Source organism: Taudactylus pleione, unplaced genomic scaffold (assembly GCF_031769625.1).
Source record: "Taudactylus pleione unplaced genomic scaffold, aTauple2 ptg000306l, whole genome shotgun sequence".
NCBI lineage: Eukaryota > Metazoa > Chordata > Amphibia > Anura > Myobatrachidae > Taudactylus > Taudactylus pleione.
The window spans coordinates 10107501-10122060 of NW_028284707.1; the positions used below are offsets into that span (position 1 = coordinate 10107501).

General features: G+C 46.7%; 1 protein-coding gene across 1 annotated transcript; it reads left to right on the forward strand.

Moving 5' to 3' along the window:
* The first annotated feature begins 434 nt into the window (after nt 1-434).
* Nucleotides 435-7092, forward strand: TRIB1 (tribbles pseudokinase 1). The gene is made up of 3 exons (XM_088442266.1): nt 435-1475; nt 3065-3357; nt 6419-7092. Exons 1-3 carry the CDS (start codon nt 1185-1187, stop codon nt 6885-6887), a joined length of 1053 nt encoding a protein of 350 aa, XP_088298392.1. The 5' UTR covers nt 435-1184; the 3' UTR covers nt 6888-7092.
* Nucleotides 7093-14560: the final 7468 nt, after the last annotated feature.

Consider the following 14560-nt stretch of genomic DNA (forward strand, 5'->3'; position numbering starts at 1 on the left):
TTTTAATTTTAATCAGTTATATTTTATTTATTTTGCAACTTATCGTTAAAGTGCTAGGAATGCCTATAGTTCTTTCTGACAATGTGCGGGTTAACGCCTGCAAAGAGTGTGGGGAATGCAATTCTGCGAAGCAATGTGCAATAGCCTAGTGTGCAGACCTCCAGGAGCCCGGTTTTGCCATCAGTCAGGGGTTATGAATGATGAAAATGACGGTAACCCGGTCCTTAGCTATGAGAAGTGAGAGAGGTATGATGCAAGCACTGGTTGTCACCCAGAGGAATGAGTCCTGCCTTCCCTCCCCTTCTCATGTAATGTGATTATCAATGTATTGCACAAGCCCTGGAGGCGGGTCCCCATACAATGCACACACGCAGTGTGTCAGGGGGTGAGTCACAGGAGGAGGGCACTGTGTGTGTCTCAGTCACACAGGAGGAGGGCACTGTGTGTGTCTCAGTCACACAGGAGGAGGGCACTGTGTGAGTGTGTGTCTCAGTCACACAGGAGGAGGGCACTGTGTGTGTCTCAGTCACACAGGAGGAGGGCACACTGACTGTGTGTAATAAGTTGTGTGATCACAGGGCTGCTGGAGAGGCAGATGGACCCAGGAGCTCACACACTCCGTATCCCTCACAGGCTGCACAGTGCCTGAGCCATCACGATTGGGCACATTAACAACTAAGGACTCTCAGCAGCAGCACTGGGCACATTAACCACTAAGGACTCTCACCATAAGGACTGGGCTCAATACTACTAAGGACTCTCACCATAAGGACTGTGCACAATACTACTAAGGACCCTCACCATAATAACTGGGCACATAAACCACAAATGACCCGCAGCACCAGGACTGGGCACATAACCCACTAAGGACCCTCATCACCAGGACTGGGCACATAACCCACTCATTACTTTCAGAACCAGGACTGGGCACATAACCCACTAAGGACCCTCATCACCAGGACTGGGCACATAACCCACTCATTACTCTCAGAACCAGGACTGGGCACATAACCAAGGGCCCTCAGCACCAGGACTGGAAACATCAACCACTTGGTCCCTCACCCCCAGGACTGGCACATCACGCATGCACTGGAGGGGCACACAGTGGGCACATTGCTGCTAGCGCCGGGATCTTGCTGAATGACTCCTTCTGCTTAGGGCTCTTTGTTCTCCTCGCATCCCCTATGATTGCCAACGTGCAGAGGCACAGCCGGCTGGCACCATGCAGAGCCCCTCACTCCAAGAGGCTGGAGAGCGATGAGCCCCCGGCAAAGTGCCCCCGGCTCAGCGAGTCTCCCCCGGACAGCGGGCTGCTCTCCTCTCCCGGCTCCCCGCACCCTCCGTCCCTGCACAGTGCGTCTCCCCAGCACCAAGGACCTACCTGCATAGGGAATTACCTGCTGCTTCCGGCCGGTGACCGGGAGAACGTGTCCAGAGCCCTGAACCTGCACACCGGGGAGGAACTGCAGTGCAAGGTGAGCCCAGGGCACCAGGGTCCGCAATCTACTGGCTGCACGGTCAGGGGGACCACAAGTCTCAGCCTGCTGATTGCAGATTGCAGAGTCTCAGGGGGGCCCAAAGGAAAACTGGACAAGCAGCCCCCCCCCCCCCCCCCCCAAAAAAAATATCCCCACTTTCCTATCTGCTCTGCCTAAGGGGAACCTAATAAAAAGGTGACCCTAAGGAAAGCTGATCCCCTGCTTTGTCTAATTGGTGACCCTCCCCCAAACTGTATACTAAGAAGCCCATAAATAAAGGTGTATGTACCCTTCTAGGAACACACATTGCAGTTTCTATTTTACAGTAGGATCCTGATGGAAGGAGAAAGTTCCACTGTAAATGTACTGGGCAGAGGTCTATCTTATCTGTACACAGTACCAAGTGTGCAATGGGGGATGTTTCTTATGGTTGACAGATGTCTATTGGGACCCTTATTGATTGCACCCCTCTCTCCTGCTTCCTGCCCTGCCCTGGGGAGAGCTCTGTGATTATTGCATGTTGCTGTCTCCTGGGAACCCATCTCCGCTTCCTGAATTGTCCCTGAAGGTCCCTGTTTAAGCAGCACTCTTAGTTAAGTGATTACTCCCCCAGGGACACTGGGTTCCTGTCACTGTCAATGACTGCACTTCCTAATGGGGCACCACTGCTGTCCATTTACTGCTGCAGTGGGCAGCTTGTGGCTTTCCAGCTCTTGAGGAACTATAAGTCCCAGCAAGCCCTAGCCAACCGGAGAGAGACAAAGGGTGCCTAAGTGCACTTTACAGTGTAGTGATATTTTATTGTGCTGATCTAATGAATAGCCTTCATTTACTCCTTAATGGTCTCCTTTTGGCATTCAGTTCCTCCATACTGCTGTTACCTTACTTACCCCCATTGCCAGCCACAGCTTGTACTCTAAGCACCGTGGTGTAAGTCACCTATAGATTCTGATACTCTATCAAAGAGGATCTTCATAACCGTGATATGATATGTAGTCAAGCCCCTAAACACCACCCCCTCCCCCCAAGCGTGGGGGCTTGGGATTTAAATATGTTTCAGGGATATGACAAACAGGTGGGTAATAATTGCAGACCATCCAGTGGTTGTACTTGTAATGTAATCCCCCCCCCCCCCCCGCTCTCCCCGTACATCACCCCTGAACTGAGCAGCCCACGTTTTTGTTTTCACAACTGTCACATTTAACTGTTTTTTAATTGTATTTGACAAGTGACGTCAGCGCTGAATCACCCCTGGTAACCCCGGCTGTGTCTTGCATACATATTGCTGCCCATTGCTGTTCCTAGCGAGTAGCGTGAAAACTCAGATCTCATCCAAGCGGAATACCATTAATAAAAACAACACACTAGTAATATGCGTTTATTGCTGCTGATCACTGTATGGTGTAAATATAGGAAGCTGTTTGCTTAGTACTAGTGTAGCTGCCTGCCATGCATTAATGTGGCGTGCATACATTAGGCGTTCTGTAGGTTGTGCAATGATTTACCAGCTTTGGATGTTTTGCATTTTAAACGGCATAAAACCAATAACTTCACAGCAATTATAATTTTCCGTCTTTTATTTTCAGGTATTCCCCTTAAAGCACTACCAGAAAAAAATTCAGCCCTATATACATCTGCCCTGGCATCAGAACATCACTGGGATTGAGGAAATCATCCAAGGGGAGTGCAAAGTCTACGTCTTCTTCGAAAAGGAGTTTGGAGACATGCACTCGTATGTGAGGAGCTGTAAGAGGCTGGGCGAGGAACAGGCCGCCAAACTCTTCAAGCAAATCATCAGCGCGGTGTCCCACTGCCACCGCTCCTCCATCGTCCTAGGAGACCTCAAGCTGAGGAAGTTTGTCTTCTCCGACAAAGAGAGGTGAGGCGTCACCCTATATGTGAGAGCTGACCTTAGGCGGGAGGAGCCTGGACCAAAAAGCTGGGCACAGTGTACCTGTGGCCTACACGCGGCGGAGGCATCTAGGCGTGAAATTGCAGCCTCTCAATCCACCAGGAACCAGTGACATCACTAGTGCCTCATGCCTTTGTGATATCACTTCATTGGCCCCGACCACAAAAATGGCTTCACTGGTGCCTCATAATTCAGTGATGTCACTTTGTTTCTATTGAATTGATATGCTGAAAATTGGTTTGGACCCAAAATGGCTTCACTGGTGCCCCATGCCTCAGTCACTCGTTTCTAGTGAATTGATAGGCTGAGCTTTGGTGCAGACTGCAAAATAGCTTCACCTGTGCCCCGATGTTTCTAGTGAATTGATTTTTATGCGCATTGGTTCAGACCACAACGTGGCATCACTGGTGCCTCATACCTCAGTGATATCACTTTTTCTAGTGAGTTGATAGGCTGGACATGGTTCAGACTAAAAAATGGTTTCACTTGTGCCTCATACCTCAGTGATATCACTCGGTAATAGTGGATTTGTTAATAGTGAATTGATATGCTGAACATTGTTACACCTAAAAATAGTTTAACTGGTGCCTCATGCCTCAGTGATAGCACTAGATTTCAGTGATTTGATAAGCTAGACGTTGGTTCCATAATTCTGAAGCAAATTAAGGCATGGTGAGGAAGACAGACACATGTTAAGCTCCCTCTGCTGTGCCTCTATTTGGGCATGTGTGTCGGCAGCTAGTCCTATGTAAGGAGGTCGGTATGCCTTGCTTTGTTCTCCCACAATAAATAGAACCACAGTTTGCTTAACAAAACGTGTGACCGGAGACTGGTTGCGTTTAACAGCATCCACCATCCCTCTCCCCTTCCCGTGTTGCGTCCAAATATTGATATTTCCATTAGTCTGTGGTTGTTCTGTCTGTTTACAGTCACATTGCCCAGAGCAAATCAGGGACACCCCCTCCTCCGACACGTAACACGACCTGTGTCCACGCAGCAGCAGGTGTTCATGTGTGGTCTGTGTGTACACAACACAACAGTTTCCTGTCCGCAGAACAGCTCAGCAGTAGCCACATGTTGCAGTTGCGCTGTGTGTGATGGAACATTTCGTTCCACCGACGGGTGTCGTGCACAGCGGAGCACATTAAATAGATTGTACTGTTTGGTTTTTACAGCTCAGCATCTGGTAAATGGGGCGAGAAGTTCTGTCTCTCTCTTGTGAACGAAAGAAGAATATTTTTTTAACTAAATCAAATGTCCTCTTGGTCAGAATTTAACTAGCAATGAGGCACCGGCTAGTTCCCCTGCACATTTAGATTGTAAGCTCTTGCGGTTAGGATCCTTAACACTTCTTATCTACGTCAGATCTGACATTAATGTATAGTTAGTAGGATAACAGTATATATGGAAATAAATGTCTTTTTCGTGGGGTTGATATGTACCTGCTGTCCATTTAGCCAATCAAAACCATTTTAATAGGGGTACTAAGAAGTGCTGCATCAGCATAGGATGTATGTTATCATATATTAGTCCAGGACCAATGACATCTTCCATATACTGGTATTTTATAGATACATAGACGCAGTGATATATTGCAGGAGGTATTAGATTCTCAGCCACAATGCTGGAAATTCGCTCCCCAGCTGAAATACATTTTGTTCGTGCTGTTCCATCTGGGGGTATTTACAAACGTCACGTCACTGGTATGTAAGCCGATATAGAGCGGAGAGCAGCCAAAAGCGAGAGGGGTGGGGATGAATTGAGTTTGTGGTCATGGTAATGATTTCAGACGTCGGTTTTAGACATTTTGCCAGATGTATTTTCAAATGTCACTTTCTAAATCCATGCAAGGTGCAATGAGCCAGCGGCCTTTCAGGACTGGTGTGCAGCGGGGTGGGGGCTCACTGTAAATCTAGGCTAGTTTTAAAGGAACGTTTAAACTACACACAAACTAAGACTGCAAAACACCGCTGTCCCCCTTCACCTGGGAAAACTACTTTTGGGGGATGATTGCACAGACGCCATTCTGCAGCACCTGAGTGATCCCAGCACCAGCGATGGGTGGGCAATTAGTTAGCTAAACCCCACAATATATAACGGTGTTACTGTTTGCAGTCAGTAACACGAGGGAACATTGGCTAATGACTAAAAGTAATAAAATGTAGTTGTCAGTTACGGAAATGTCACGGTATAGAGAAATGTTCCCCTGCGTCAGGATTTAGTAACCGGAGGGTTAAGCAATTTGTGGCAGGAATTTTGTATATCGCAAGCACAGGTGCAAGGTTATTAGTGTGATGTCCGCCAGTGGCTGCCAGACTCTGCGGCTGCTTCCGTCAGTTTTTCCATCCCCTGTACTAAGGCTACTTTGCATCACAGGGAGTTCAGGCTGCGAGCACAGGACAAGGTGCCCGTTACACTGCTCACAGATGGAAAAAATAATAATAATAATATAAATATTTTGCACGACGTTTAATGCTCTGACTTTGTCTTAATGGTCTCCAGTATCTGGACAGCTCTCCCGATAAGAGCTGTCCTTTGCGATAGAGGAACTTCCGGGTTTGTGACCTTGAAGCCCCCGTGTTGTCCTTCTGCGCATGTGCAGAAGGACTGTCGCACCACGGAGGGTGCTGGGAGGGACCCGATTGGATCCCTCTCAGGGGACGTCCAGAAAGAAGCCCATCGGCTTCTATTGGGTAACGCCATCTAAAGATGGCGTTATCCACTGGGTCCAAGCTACATATGAAAATGCGGCCAAAACTCGAAAAAAATTTCCGGGGGTTTTTCGAAGTTTTGACTGCATTTCACACTTTAGTACATTCTGCCCTATGTTTAAATACTGGGTTAAGGTGACCGGTCATGCCCTACTGCATGTTGAGCTGGGGTGGTCATTAGATAGAGGATACAAACTGCAATCCAACATTTGGAAAGTCCGATTATTACCATGGGCTTTATGAATTAGGTTTATCTTATGTGTTGCTCAGTCTTTATATCCAGCTCAGTCTTAAGAGTTTTTCCTCTTCTTCCTCAGGACCCAGCTGCGATTGGAGAGCTTGGAGGAGGCGCACATCATGAAAGGTGAAGATGATGCTTTGTCGGACAAGCACGGGTGTCCGGCTTATGTGAGCCCCGAGATCCTGAACACCACAGGGACTTATTCCGGGAGATCAGCCGATGTTTGGAGCCTGGGGGTGATGCTTTTCACCCTACTGGTGGGACGCTACCCTTTCCATGACTCGGACCCCAGCTCCCTCTTTTCAAAAATACGACGTGGACAGTTCTGTATCCCTGACCATGTTTCCCCCAAAGCCAGGTGCCTTATCCGAAGCCTGTTGAGGAAGGAACCCTCCGAGAGACTCACAGCGGATGAGATCTTATTACACCCCTGGTTTGAAGCAGCATCTCAACCCAGCTGTGCGGACCAGGAACCCAGTAACACTGACCAACTGGTGCCGGATGTCCCACAGAACTGTGACGACCTAGACTCCTTCTTCTGCTAGCTCGCCCTGGACCACTTTGCCTTCTTTATAAGGACTATACCGGGGACATATACTCAACCTAAGAGCTCATGAAATGGTGGGGTGGAAGCCGAGCTTGACTTTGCCAACAATTATCCTATTGCAAGAGCTATTGCCCCGGGGGCTATTGTGTTTTCTAGAATTCGTTCAACGTGCTTAATCCAGGGGAATAACGGTGATGTCACTCCTCACTTTTGTGTCTATGAGATATAAAGTGGACATGTTCCTACACAGTAGGAACTCAGTGGGGCATTCATTATTGGCTCGCTGAGCATTGAAACCGATCTTGGGTGAAATGAGAATGGTGGGTAATTTAACACCTCTTCTTCTATTACACACCGTTTTTCCAAAAATGCATCATATTGGTGTTTTGCAGATATTCTAATGTTACCGATTGGTGCCGATCACGTGGACCAGGAGTCAGACATCGGCGCATATTCCTTTTATTTTTCCACATTATGTTGGTAGGAAGATTAAGCTTAATATCATCTTTTCTGTTGGAAGAGACTAAACAAGGTTATGATTTGTCTGGTAAACTGCAGAGGAACGGACAAGAGACGACGCAGTGCATTCTGGGTATTTTGTTTGAATTCACTACATACATACTGAAACATAATAAAAGATAATAACCAGTGGCATGTTTATAATGTCCACCCACGGCGGAGGGAGACCATTGATTCCTACTTAGGTATATTACAATATGGTCAGGACACCTTATCGAAGGGGCTAGGCCCCAGCAAGCCTGCAAATAGCATACAGTATATATATACCTCATGTATTTTTTTTTCTGCCCACAGAGCCATACATTTCACATGTTCAGTACTGAATAAGTTCTAAATTAATTTTTTTTTTTTTTTTTAATATACTTCGTGATGTCTATACTTTTTTTTTTTTTACGTGAAATTAATATTTTATAATTTTTTTATTAACATTTAATTCATTAGTGAATGACACAGTGCTGTGGATGATGGTGTGCTGTTACCATAGCAGCCAATTGGATATAATCTTATAGCTGTGCATTGCAGGGAGATTAATGAAAGCTAAAGCCTGATTGGTTGCTATGGGTTACAGCACCTGTCCTTGCACCATTTAAATAAATAATCCCCATTGTGAGATGGTGCTTTCTTTTTCCTCCCGTCTGCTCATGAGAGTGTGTGTATGAGTATGTGATTCTGCGGAACCTTTTGGGAGGTTTGGGTGGCAGAGGGTTGTCATTGTGACTATTAGGCTCCGCTGGCAGCAAAGTATTTGTTTTTTTTTATCTTTACTTTGAATTGTAAATTAAAAAAAAGACCTGAAAAAAAAAATCCCAATATTAATCAGCCATTGTAATGTGAATAACTGTTGGCAAAAGCATCTGTCAAAAAGAAAAGAAAAAATCGTGAGAGAACCATAGAGGCATAAGGACCTCCTTTGCACTAACTGCCTCACGGTTGTTCCAACCCGTATCTGTGATACGCTGTACATATAAGAGACTGTAAATAATGACAGTAAGCGTTTGCTTAAAACAGAATTGAATAACACTATGTTGTGTAAATATGTGGAAAATACCTAATTACAGTAAAATTTGTAAAGTACGTTGTAATAAATATTTTTTTTTAATTTTGTGTCCTGTCATATGTTTGTTTTGTTGATTGACACGTGCAATCTTAATTTGTGGTGCCAGTAGTCCTTATATTTAAGGTGTGCCTGTCCCCTGCTACACAAGAGAGCCCTTCTGAAGTTTTGTAGGGAGAGGGAGAGAGGGTTCCAGAGGAAAGGAGCAGCACGGGCAAAGTCTTGGAGGCTTTTCCGCTGAAGCGCAACAGGAAGGTTCAAAACGTGTCCCATTAAAAGTATTGATCTGATCCCTGCCAGGTCACAGCTAGTGGTTAACTTTCAAGTACAGTATGTTAAACTTGCTTGTTCATCTGAGCAGCAGAGAACCTGCCTAAAATGTGACCTGGCCACCCCTTTATCCCATTGTAATAGAGTAACAGAAGGCATTTAATATGCCTGGCAGGTTTTTAAACACGAGGCTTGGGTCAGCAGATTCTGACTGGTTAGGGTTAATAGTTCTAGTCTCTAGGTTTTTGCATACTTGCATTTTCATTAGTCATACAGTTAGGGGTGGACTGTAGGTGCGCTTTAGAGTTTCTCTTCCCTGTGGGGCATCACATCCTCCCTCCCTAGTTATTGTCTGCTTTTTGGTTTGCCGGAAGGAGCGGCTGCAGTAATATTGATGAGGTTTCCTTGCCAAATACACATTATAGACTGATTCTACCCTACTGTGGGTCAGCGGCACCACCGGTCCTGGTGGGTCTTATGGATGTGTCATTGGGAGGGGAGTTGGATACCTTGAGTGGAGTTTGATGGGCCCCCATCTAGGCCTTGGTGTTGAGTTTACTGATGGGTATACTGTCAGTAGGGACATTCTTTCCTACCACCATACTTCCCCTTTTTAATTGATGATATCATTGAAAATGAAATAAAAACCAACCCCTTTTCCCTCACCGGTATGTGCCTCTAAGGGGAGAATTTACGGAGCAGCGGCTTCCCGGCGGATTGCAGGTGACTATTTTAAACGACACGCTGAGTCAGTGTAAAGCCCGGCGTGCTTTATATGTACCTGCAATCCACCAGTAAGCAGCGGCTTACGGAAGCCGCTGCTTCGTAAATTCTCCTCTAAGTCTTTATGTTAGCTGAGTACATGTTGCTCGTCCCCTGTTGATGTGGGATGTGTGGGCTGACATCAGCACCACAAAAAGGGACACACTCTCTCCACTCTCACTCCACACATCGGCTGTTGCAAACTTCTGCCTCACCTCAAACAAGAGACCCCGGCGGGAGGTACGAGGGACAACTGCGGGGAGGCCTGAAACCGTCTCTTGAATCATCAAGTCACCAACACAATCTGCACAAAGCCGCAGACCCGGGAGTCAAGATGGCGCAACTCGGTTTCTATTTTGTTTTACTAATCTATAATATTCCTGTTAGTAGTGGGGTGCACTACAGCGCAGTCTCCAACAAAATGGCTCCTCTAGGGAAGCTTTGTTCCCTAACCAAGATGGCCACTGATAGTGTATCTGCATTCTGCACATGTGCGGCGCCATCTTGCCACTGTGTATGAGTGACATGGTGTAAGACGGATGTCCTTCTCTTAGCTCCACAGACCCGCAGCATTACCCCACTTCATTCACTGTACTAGAACCAGGCTCCTCTACCGTGAGAGAGGACAGTCAATGGCTGGTGAGCCCTGTGCGTCCCTGCTCTGCTACAAGTTCCGCTCCACTGCTGGACCATTATCTATAACAGAGTATGGCTGTACATTTACTTCTACAAACAAACCACAGAGCTGCGCACACGTTCCCAACAATTCCATGTATATAGAAATACTGTGCAGTGCTATGAATGAAAAAAAAAAAGAAAAGGAAATGGTTTACCGAAGAGAAAACCCCTTATAGAACGCCCCTCTTCTCTGTATATGATGTCACCCGCTGACACGCACTTACAAATGTATCGAACAGCAAATTTTGGGGTCTAGTTACTAAGCAGTGTTAGGAGACAGAGTGAAAAGTGATAAGAAAGTGATAAAGGTGCCAGCCAATCAGCTCCCAACTGTAATTTTTCAAACACATCCTGTGAGATGACAGTTGGGAGCTGATTGGCTGGCACTTATCACTTTCTTATCACTTTTCACTCTGTCTCCTAACACTGCTTAGTAAATAGACCCCCATATTCTGGTACCTCCGGGAGGGGAGGTGCACCAGCTAAGTGCTGGGGTCTGACGCCGTATATTGTGTCACTGCGACCCTGCCACCCACAGCTCAATGTCACGATTTGTGCCACACTTCACCGGGGATGTGGGCGGGTCCCGTCTGGTCTGCAGTAATGGCAGTCTGTGAAGGCTCTCTGAAATTTGTGAATTTCCAGGACATTGTGAGAGAGTAGGTAAGTTTGTATACAATTGATTATAATGCCATAGTTTCCCTTTAATAAGAACCATTGTTTGGGAAAGCTCAGTATTATAGGTCATTGGTTACTTACTAAGGCACCAATATGGGGAATGATATACACAAACGCGTAAAACTCACGTACAGGTACACGTAACGCCTGACCAGCCAGTGGCTCACGTGGCTCAGGTGTGTCCTTAGACGTAACCATTGGTTGCACAATCAAAACTTGCACCAGACCTGTGGCAGGAGCAATTTCTCCGTCTGACCATGGCGTCTTGTGTGAGCAGTTCTGGCTGCACCCTTAGATACAGCCGTTGTCAGTGACACGTCCGCCCCTGGCTAGCCACCCCCTTTTACCTCCCAGTAACGGCCATTGCAATTCACTCTCCCTGCATCCAAATTTGTTCGGGGCCTCGGTGCTGTAACCATAGTGACACAAGCACAGAAAGCTTGTGTGTACTACCCAAATGGTGAAAAATGTATATAACATATGAAAATGTGACAAGGAAGATGGGCGTCCCTAAACTGTGGGCCCGATGGGAGCTTCACCCCTTGCACCTATGGTAGTTACGCCCATGTAGATATATATACAGTGGCGGGCGCCCGCTGAGTGTGTTACCAGCGGGTGCCCGGCTCCTTCTCTCCCCCGGCAGTAGCCGGGGGACGGAGCTCACTCCTGAGCTCTGACTTCCGGGTCCCGCAGTGCACTATGGGAGTGACGTCACTCCCATAGTTCCGAGGAGCAGGCGCCGGGGACAGATGGCAGCTGGCATTGGAACGGGGTTTAAGGTAAGTATTTTTTTTTGTATGTGTGTGTGTGCGTGCGTGCGTGCGGCACTACAGGGGGCTTATTACAGGGGTTTACTACTGGGGCATTACAGGGGGCTTACTACTGGGGGTACTGCAGGGGGCTTATTACATGGGGTTTACTACTGGGGGAACTACAGGGGGCTTATTACAGGGGGCTTACTACTGGGGCATTACAGGGGGCTTACTACTGGGGGTACTGCAGGGGTCTTATTACAGGGGGTTTACTACTGGGGGAACTACAGGGGGCTTATTACAGGGGGCTTATTACTGGGGGCACTACAAGGGGCATTACAGGAGGCTTACTACTGGGGCATTACAGAGGGCTTACTACTGGGGGCACTGCAGGGGGCTTACTACTGGGGGCACTACAGGGGCCTTACTACTGGGGGCATCATATGGGGGCACTACAGCAGAATTACTACTGGGGGCATCATAAGGGGGCACTACAGGGGTCTTACTATTGGGGGCACTACAGGGGCCTTACTACTGGGGGCACTACAGGGGCCTTACTACTGGGGGCACTAAATAGGGGGACCAATACTGGAGGCACTGCATAGGGGGACCATTACTGGGGGGCACTACATAGACGGGCACTGCATAGGGGGACCTCTACTGAGGGCACTGCATAGGGGGACTGCTACTGGGGGCATAGTATAAAAGGAACTGCATAGGAGTGCGGCGGCAGCTGGGGCTGGCACAGGTGCTGGGGGGTGGTATATTTTAATGTGGGGGGGCACTAACATTTATCTTGCCCCCGGGCACCAGGGATGAAGTTACGCCACTTATAAATATATATATATATATATATATACACACACACACACACACACACACACACACACACATATATATATATATATATATATATATACACACACGTTGTCTCTGAGATGCCACTGGGGCAAATCACAACACGGCACTGCAGGACTTCTAATAAATGCAATAATTTATTCAACGTTTTTGGGCTATCAAGCCCCGTCATCAGGAATACATGAATTTACATGTGAAAATACATGTGATTTGCCCTAGTGGCATCTCAGAGGCAACGTGTACATTTTTTTTTCAAGGGCCCACACCTCTGACCAATCGACCATATCGTTGATCTGCCCAGCCACAGTGGGTGTGTTCTGAAGATCCAAAGCTGGACTATCCAAACTAGGAATGGCCATCGAAGGCTCCAGCATTGATGATGCCCTCAGTACTTTCCATCGATGATGGAAATCCATTGCTGGACATATCTGCTGTGGAACAATTGACCACAGCTGGCCAATCAGTGAAGTGGTTGAGGCTAAGCAGCAATACAGGGGTGGGACTAAGCCCCCTACTTAGGGGAAAAAAAAAACTCACCGCTTCTCTGTCAAAGATGACAGAGAACCATCAGATCTCTCCCTTTGATGGCAAAACCATCGACCATCAGTGCAAACAATCAGTGGTTGCTAACGATCGATGGTAGATGGCCACACATACTGTAACATGAACTGCCTATTCTGTTTGTATCTTATAGAGATAAGTACACTTTTGAAACCAAGGAATCCCATTGTACATGCCACTTCTACTTTCCCTCTGGCATCTCCCGAAAGAGAGGGTAAGTATAGTATGTTCTAAATGGGAAGACATGATGGCTGAGCGGCCCGCCAAGATGGAGGCATTTACTAGGCCTAAACCTAATCCTCCCCCCTTAGTACCTAACCAGGGTTGGACTGGCCCACAGGGGTACAGGGGAAATCTCCAGTGGGCCCCACCCCTCTCCTCTAGGTGACTGTCTAATAGAGTTTCAATCTATAATTTGAGGTCAAGTTTCAGACCTCAAATTATAGATTGAAACTCTACCAGACAGTCAGTTACTTGGTGGAGCAGGACCACTGGTCAACATGGGGGCTTGGTTCCCTTCTATAGAAACTACACCAAGAATTGCCTAATGGTTAGCCAAGCATCTGTGGTGGCTGACCACACCCGCTCTGGAGGATGAAAAATAAACCTTTTTTCTGCCTGCATTACAGTCTCCATCTTTGCAGGCCTGGAGGAGCCTTGATAACACCAATAAGTATGTGTCATATTGTGCTGGGTGAAAAGACAATGAACATGTTCTGCCCTGCTTGCCTACTCACATTGTATACATGAATAAACATGAAATGGAAAGAGCTGGAAGAGATAAAAACAATTCGGCTATAGGTACTAATAGTTTGTTCTACTATTGATTCAAGTCAGTGATGCACTTCAAAATATGGCAGCATCCACGGTACAACTTAGAAAGACTTCTCTGAGTGACACAGCTAAATTGACTCCCACTGCAATGGAAGACCATACGATTCACCCTGTCCTGCAACATATTAACACGCGTTTCCAGGTTTAGTGCAGCTCTCCTCATGGCTCCCACCTGTCATGTAACGATATTGGATCAGAACCTCTATACACTCCTTCCTATACCTTCTAATATCCTGCCTATACCTCCTAAGGATGCCGCTAATTTGCGTACGCAGTCATACAGTAAATAAAGACTTAAGACCTGGAATCTGTGGTTCCAAAGCACAAAGTATTATTCAAGTAAACATACAGTCAGTTAAACGCTATTGATCCAGACACAATTCGGCGCAAAGGAATTATACAGACCCAAGTATAGTATACATACGCAGCGCTTCCGAACCAGATGTTAGGCATCAGCAAGAAACCCCTCGTCTATCAGCATTCAGCACGAAGACTAAAAACCCAGTGTTGGAGCACACATATTTATACCCCCCAGGAATGGACAACACAATAGGGAAGTTTGTTGCTGATGCTATTGGTTTACAAAAGAAATGTTTACAAAATTTGGCGCTGCCTCATATAGCAGCAGAAAAAAGATCACAATATAAGTCACCAACTTACAAATAAATACATAAATACATAGGAAATGATCTTACAAGTGTTATT

Bases quoted from the DNA above. Each gene is read 5' to 3' on its own strand.
- TRIB1 (XM_088442266.1), top strand. From the start codon at position 1,185: ATGATTGCCAACGTGCAGAGGCACAGCCGGCTGGCACCATGCAGAGCC. The intron at 1,476-3,064 runs GTGAGCCCAGGG...TTTTATTTTCAG, and splicing joins GGGAGGAACTGCAGTGCAAG to GTATTCCCCTTAAAGCACTA. The intron at 3,358-6,418 runs GTGAGGCGTCAC...CTTCTTCCTCAG, and splicing joins GTCTTCTCCGACAAAGAGAG to GACCCAGCTGCGATTGGAGA.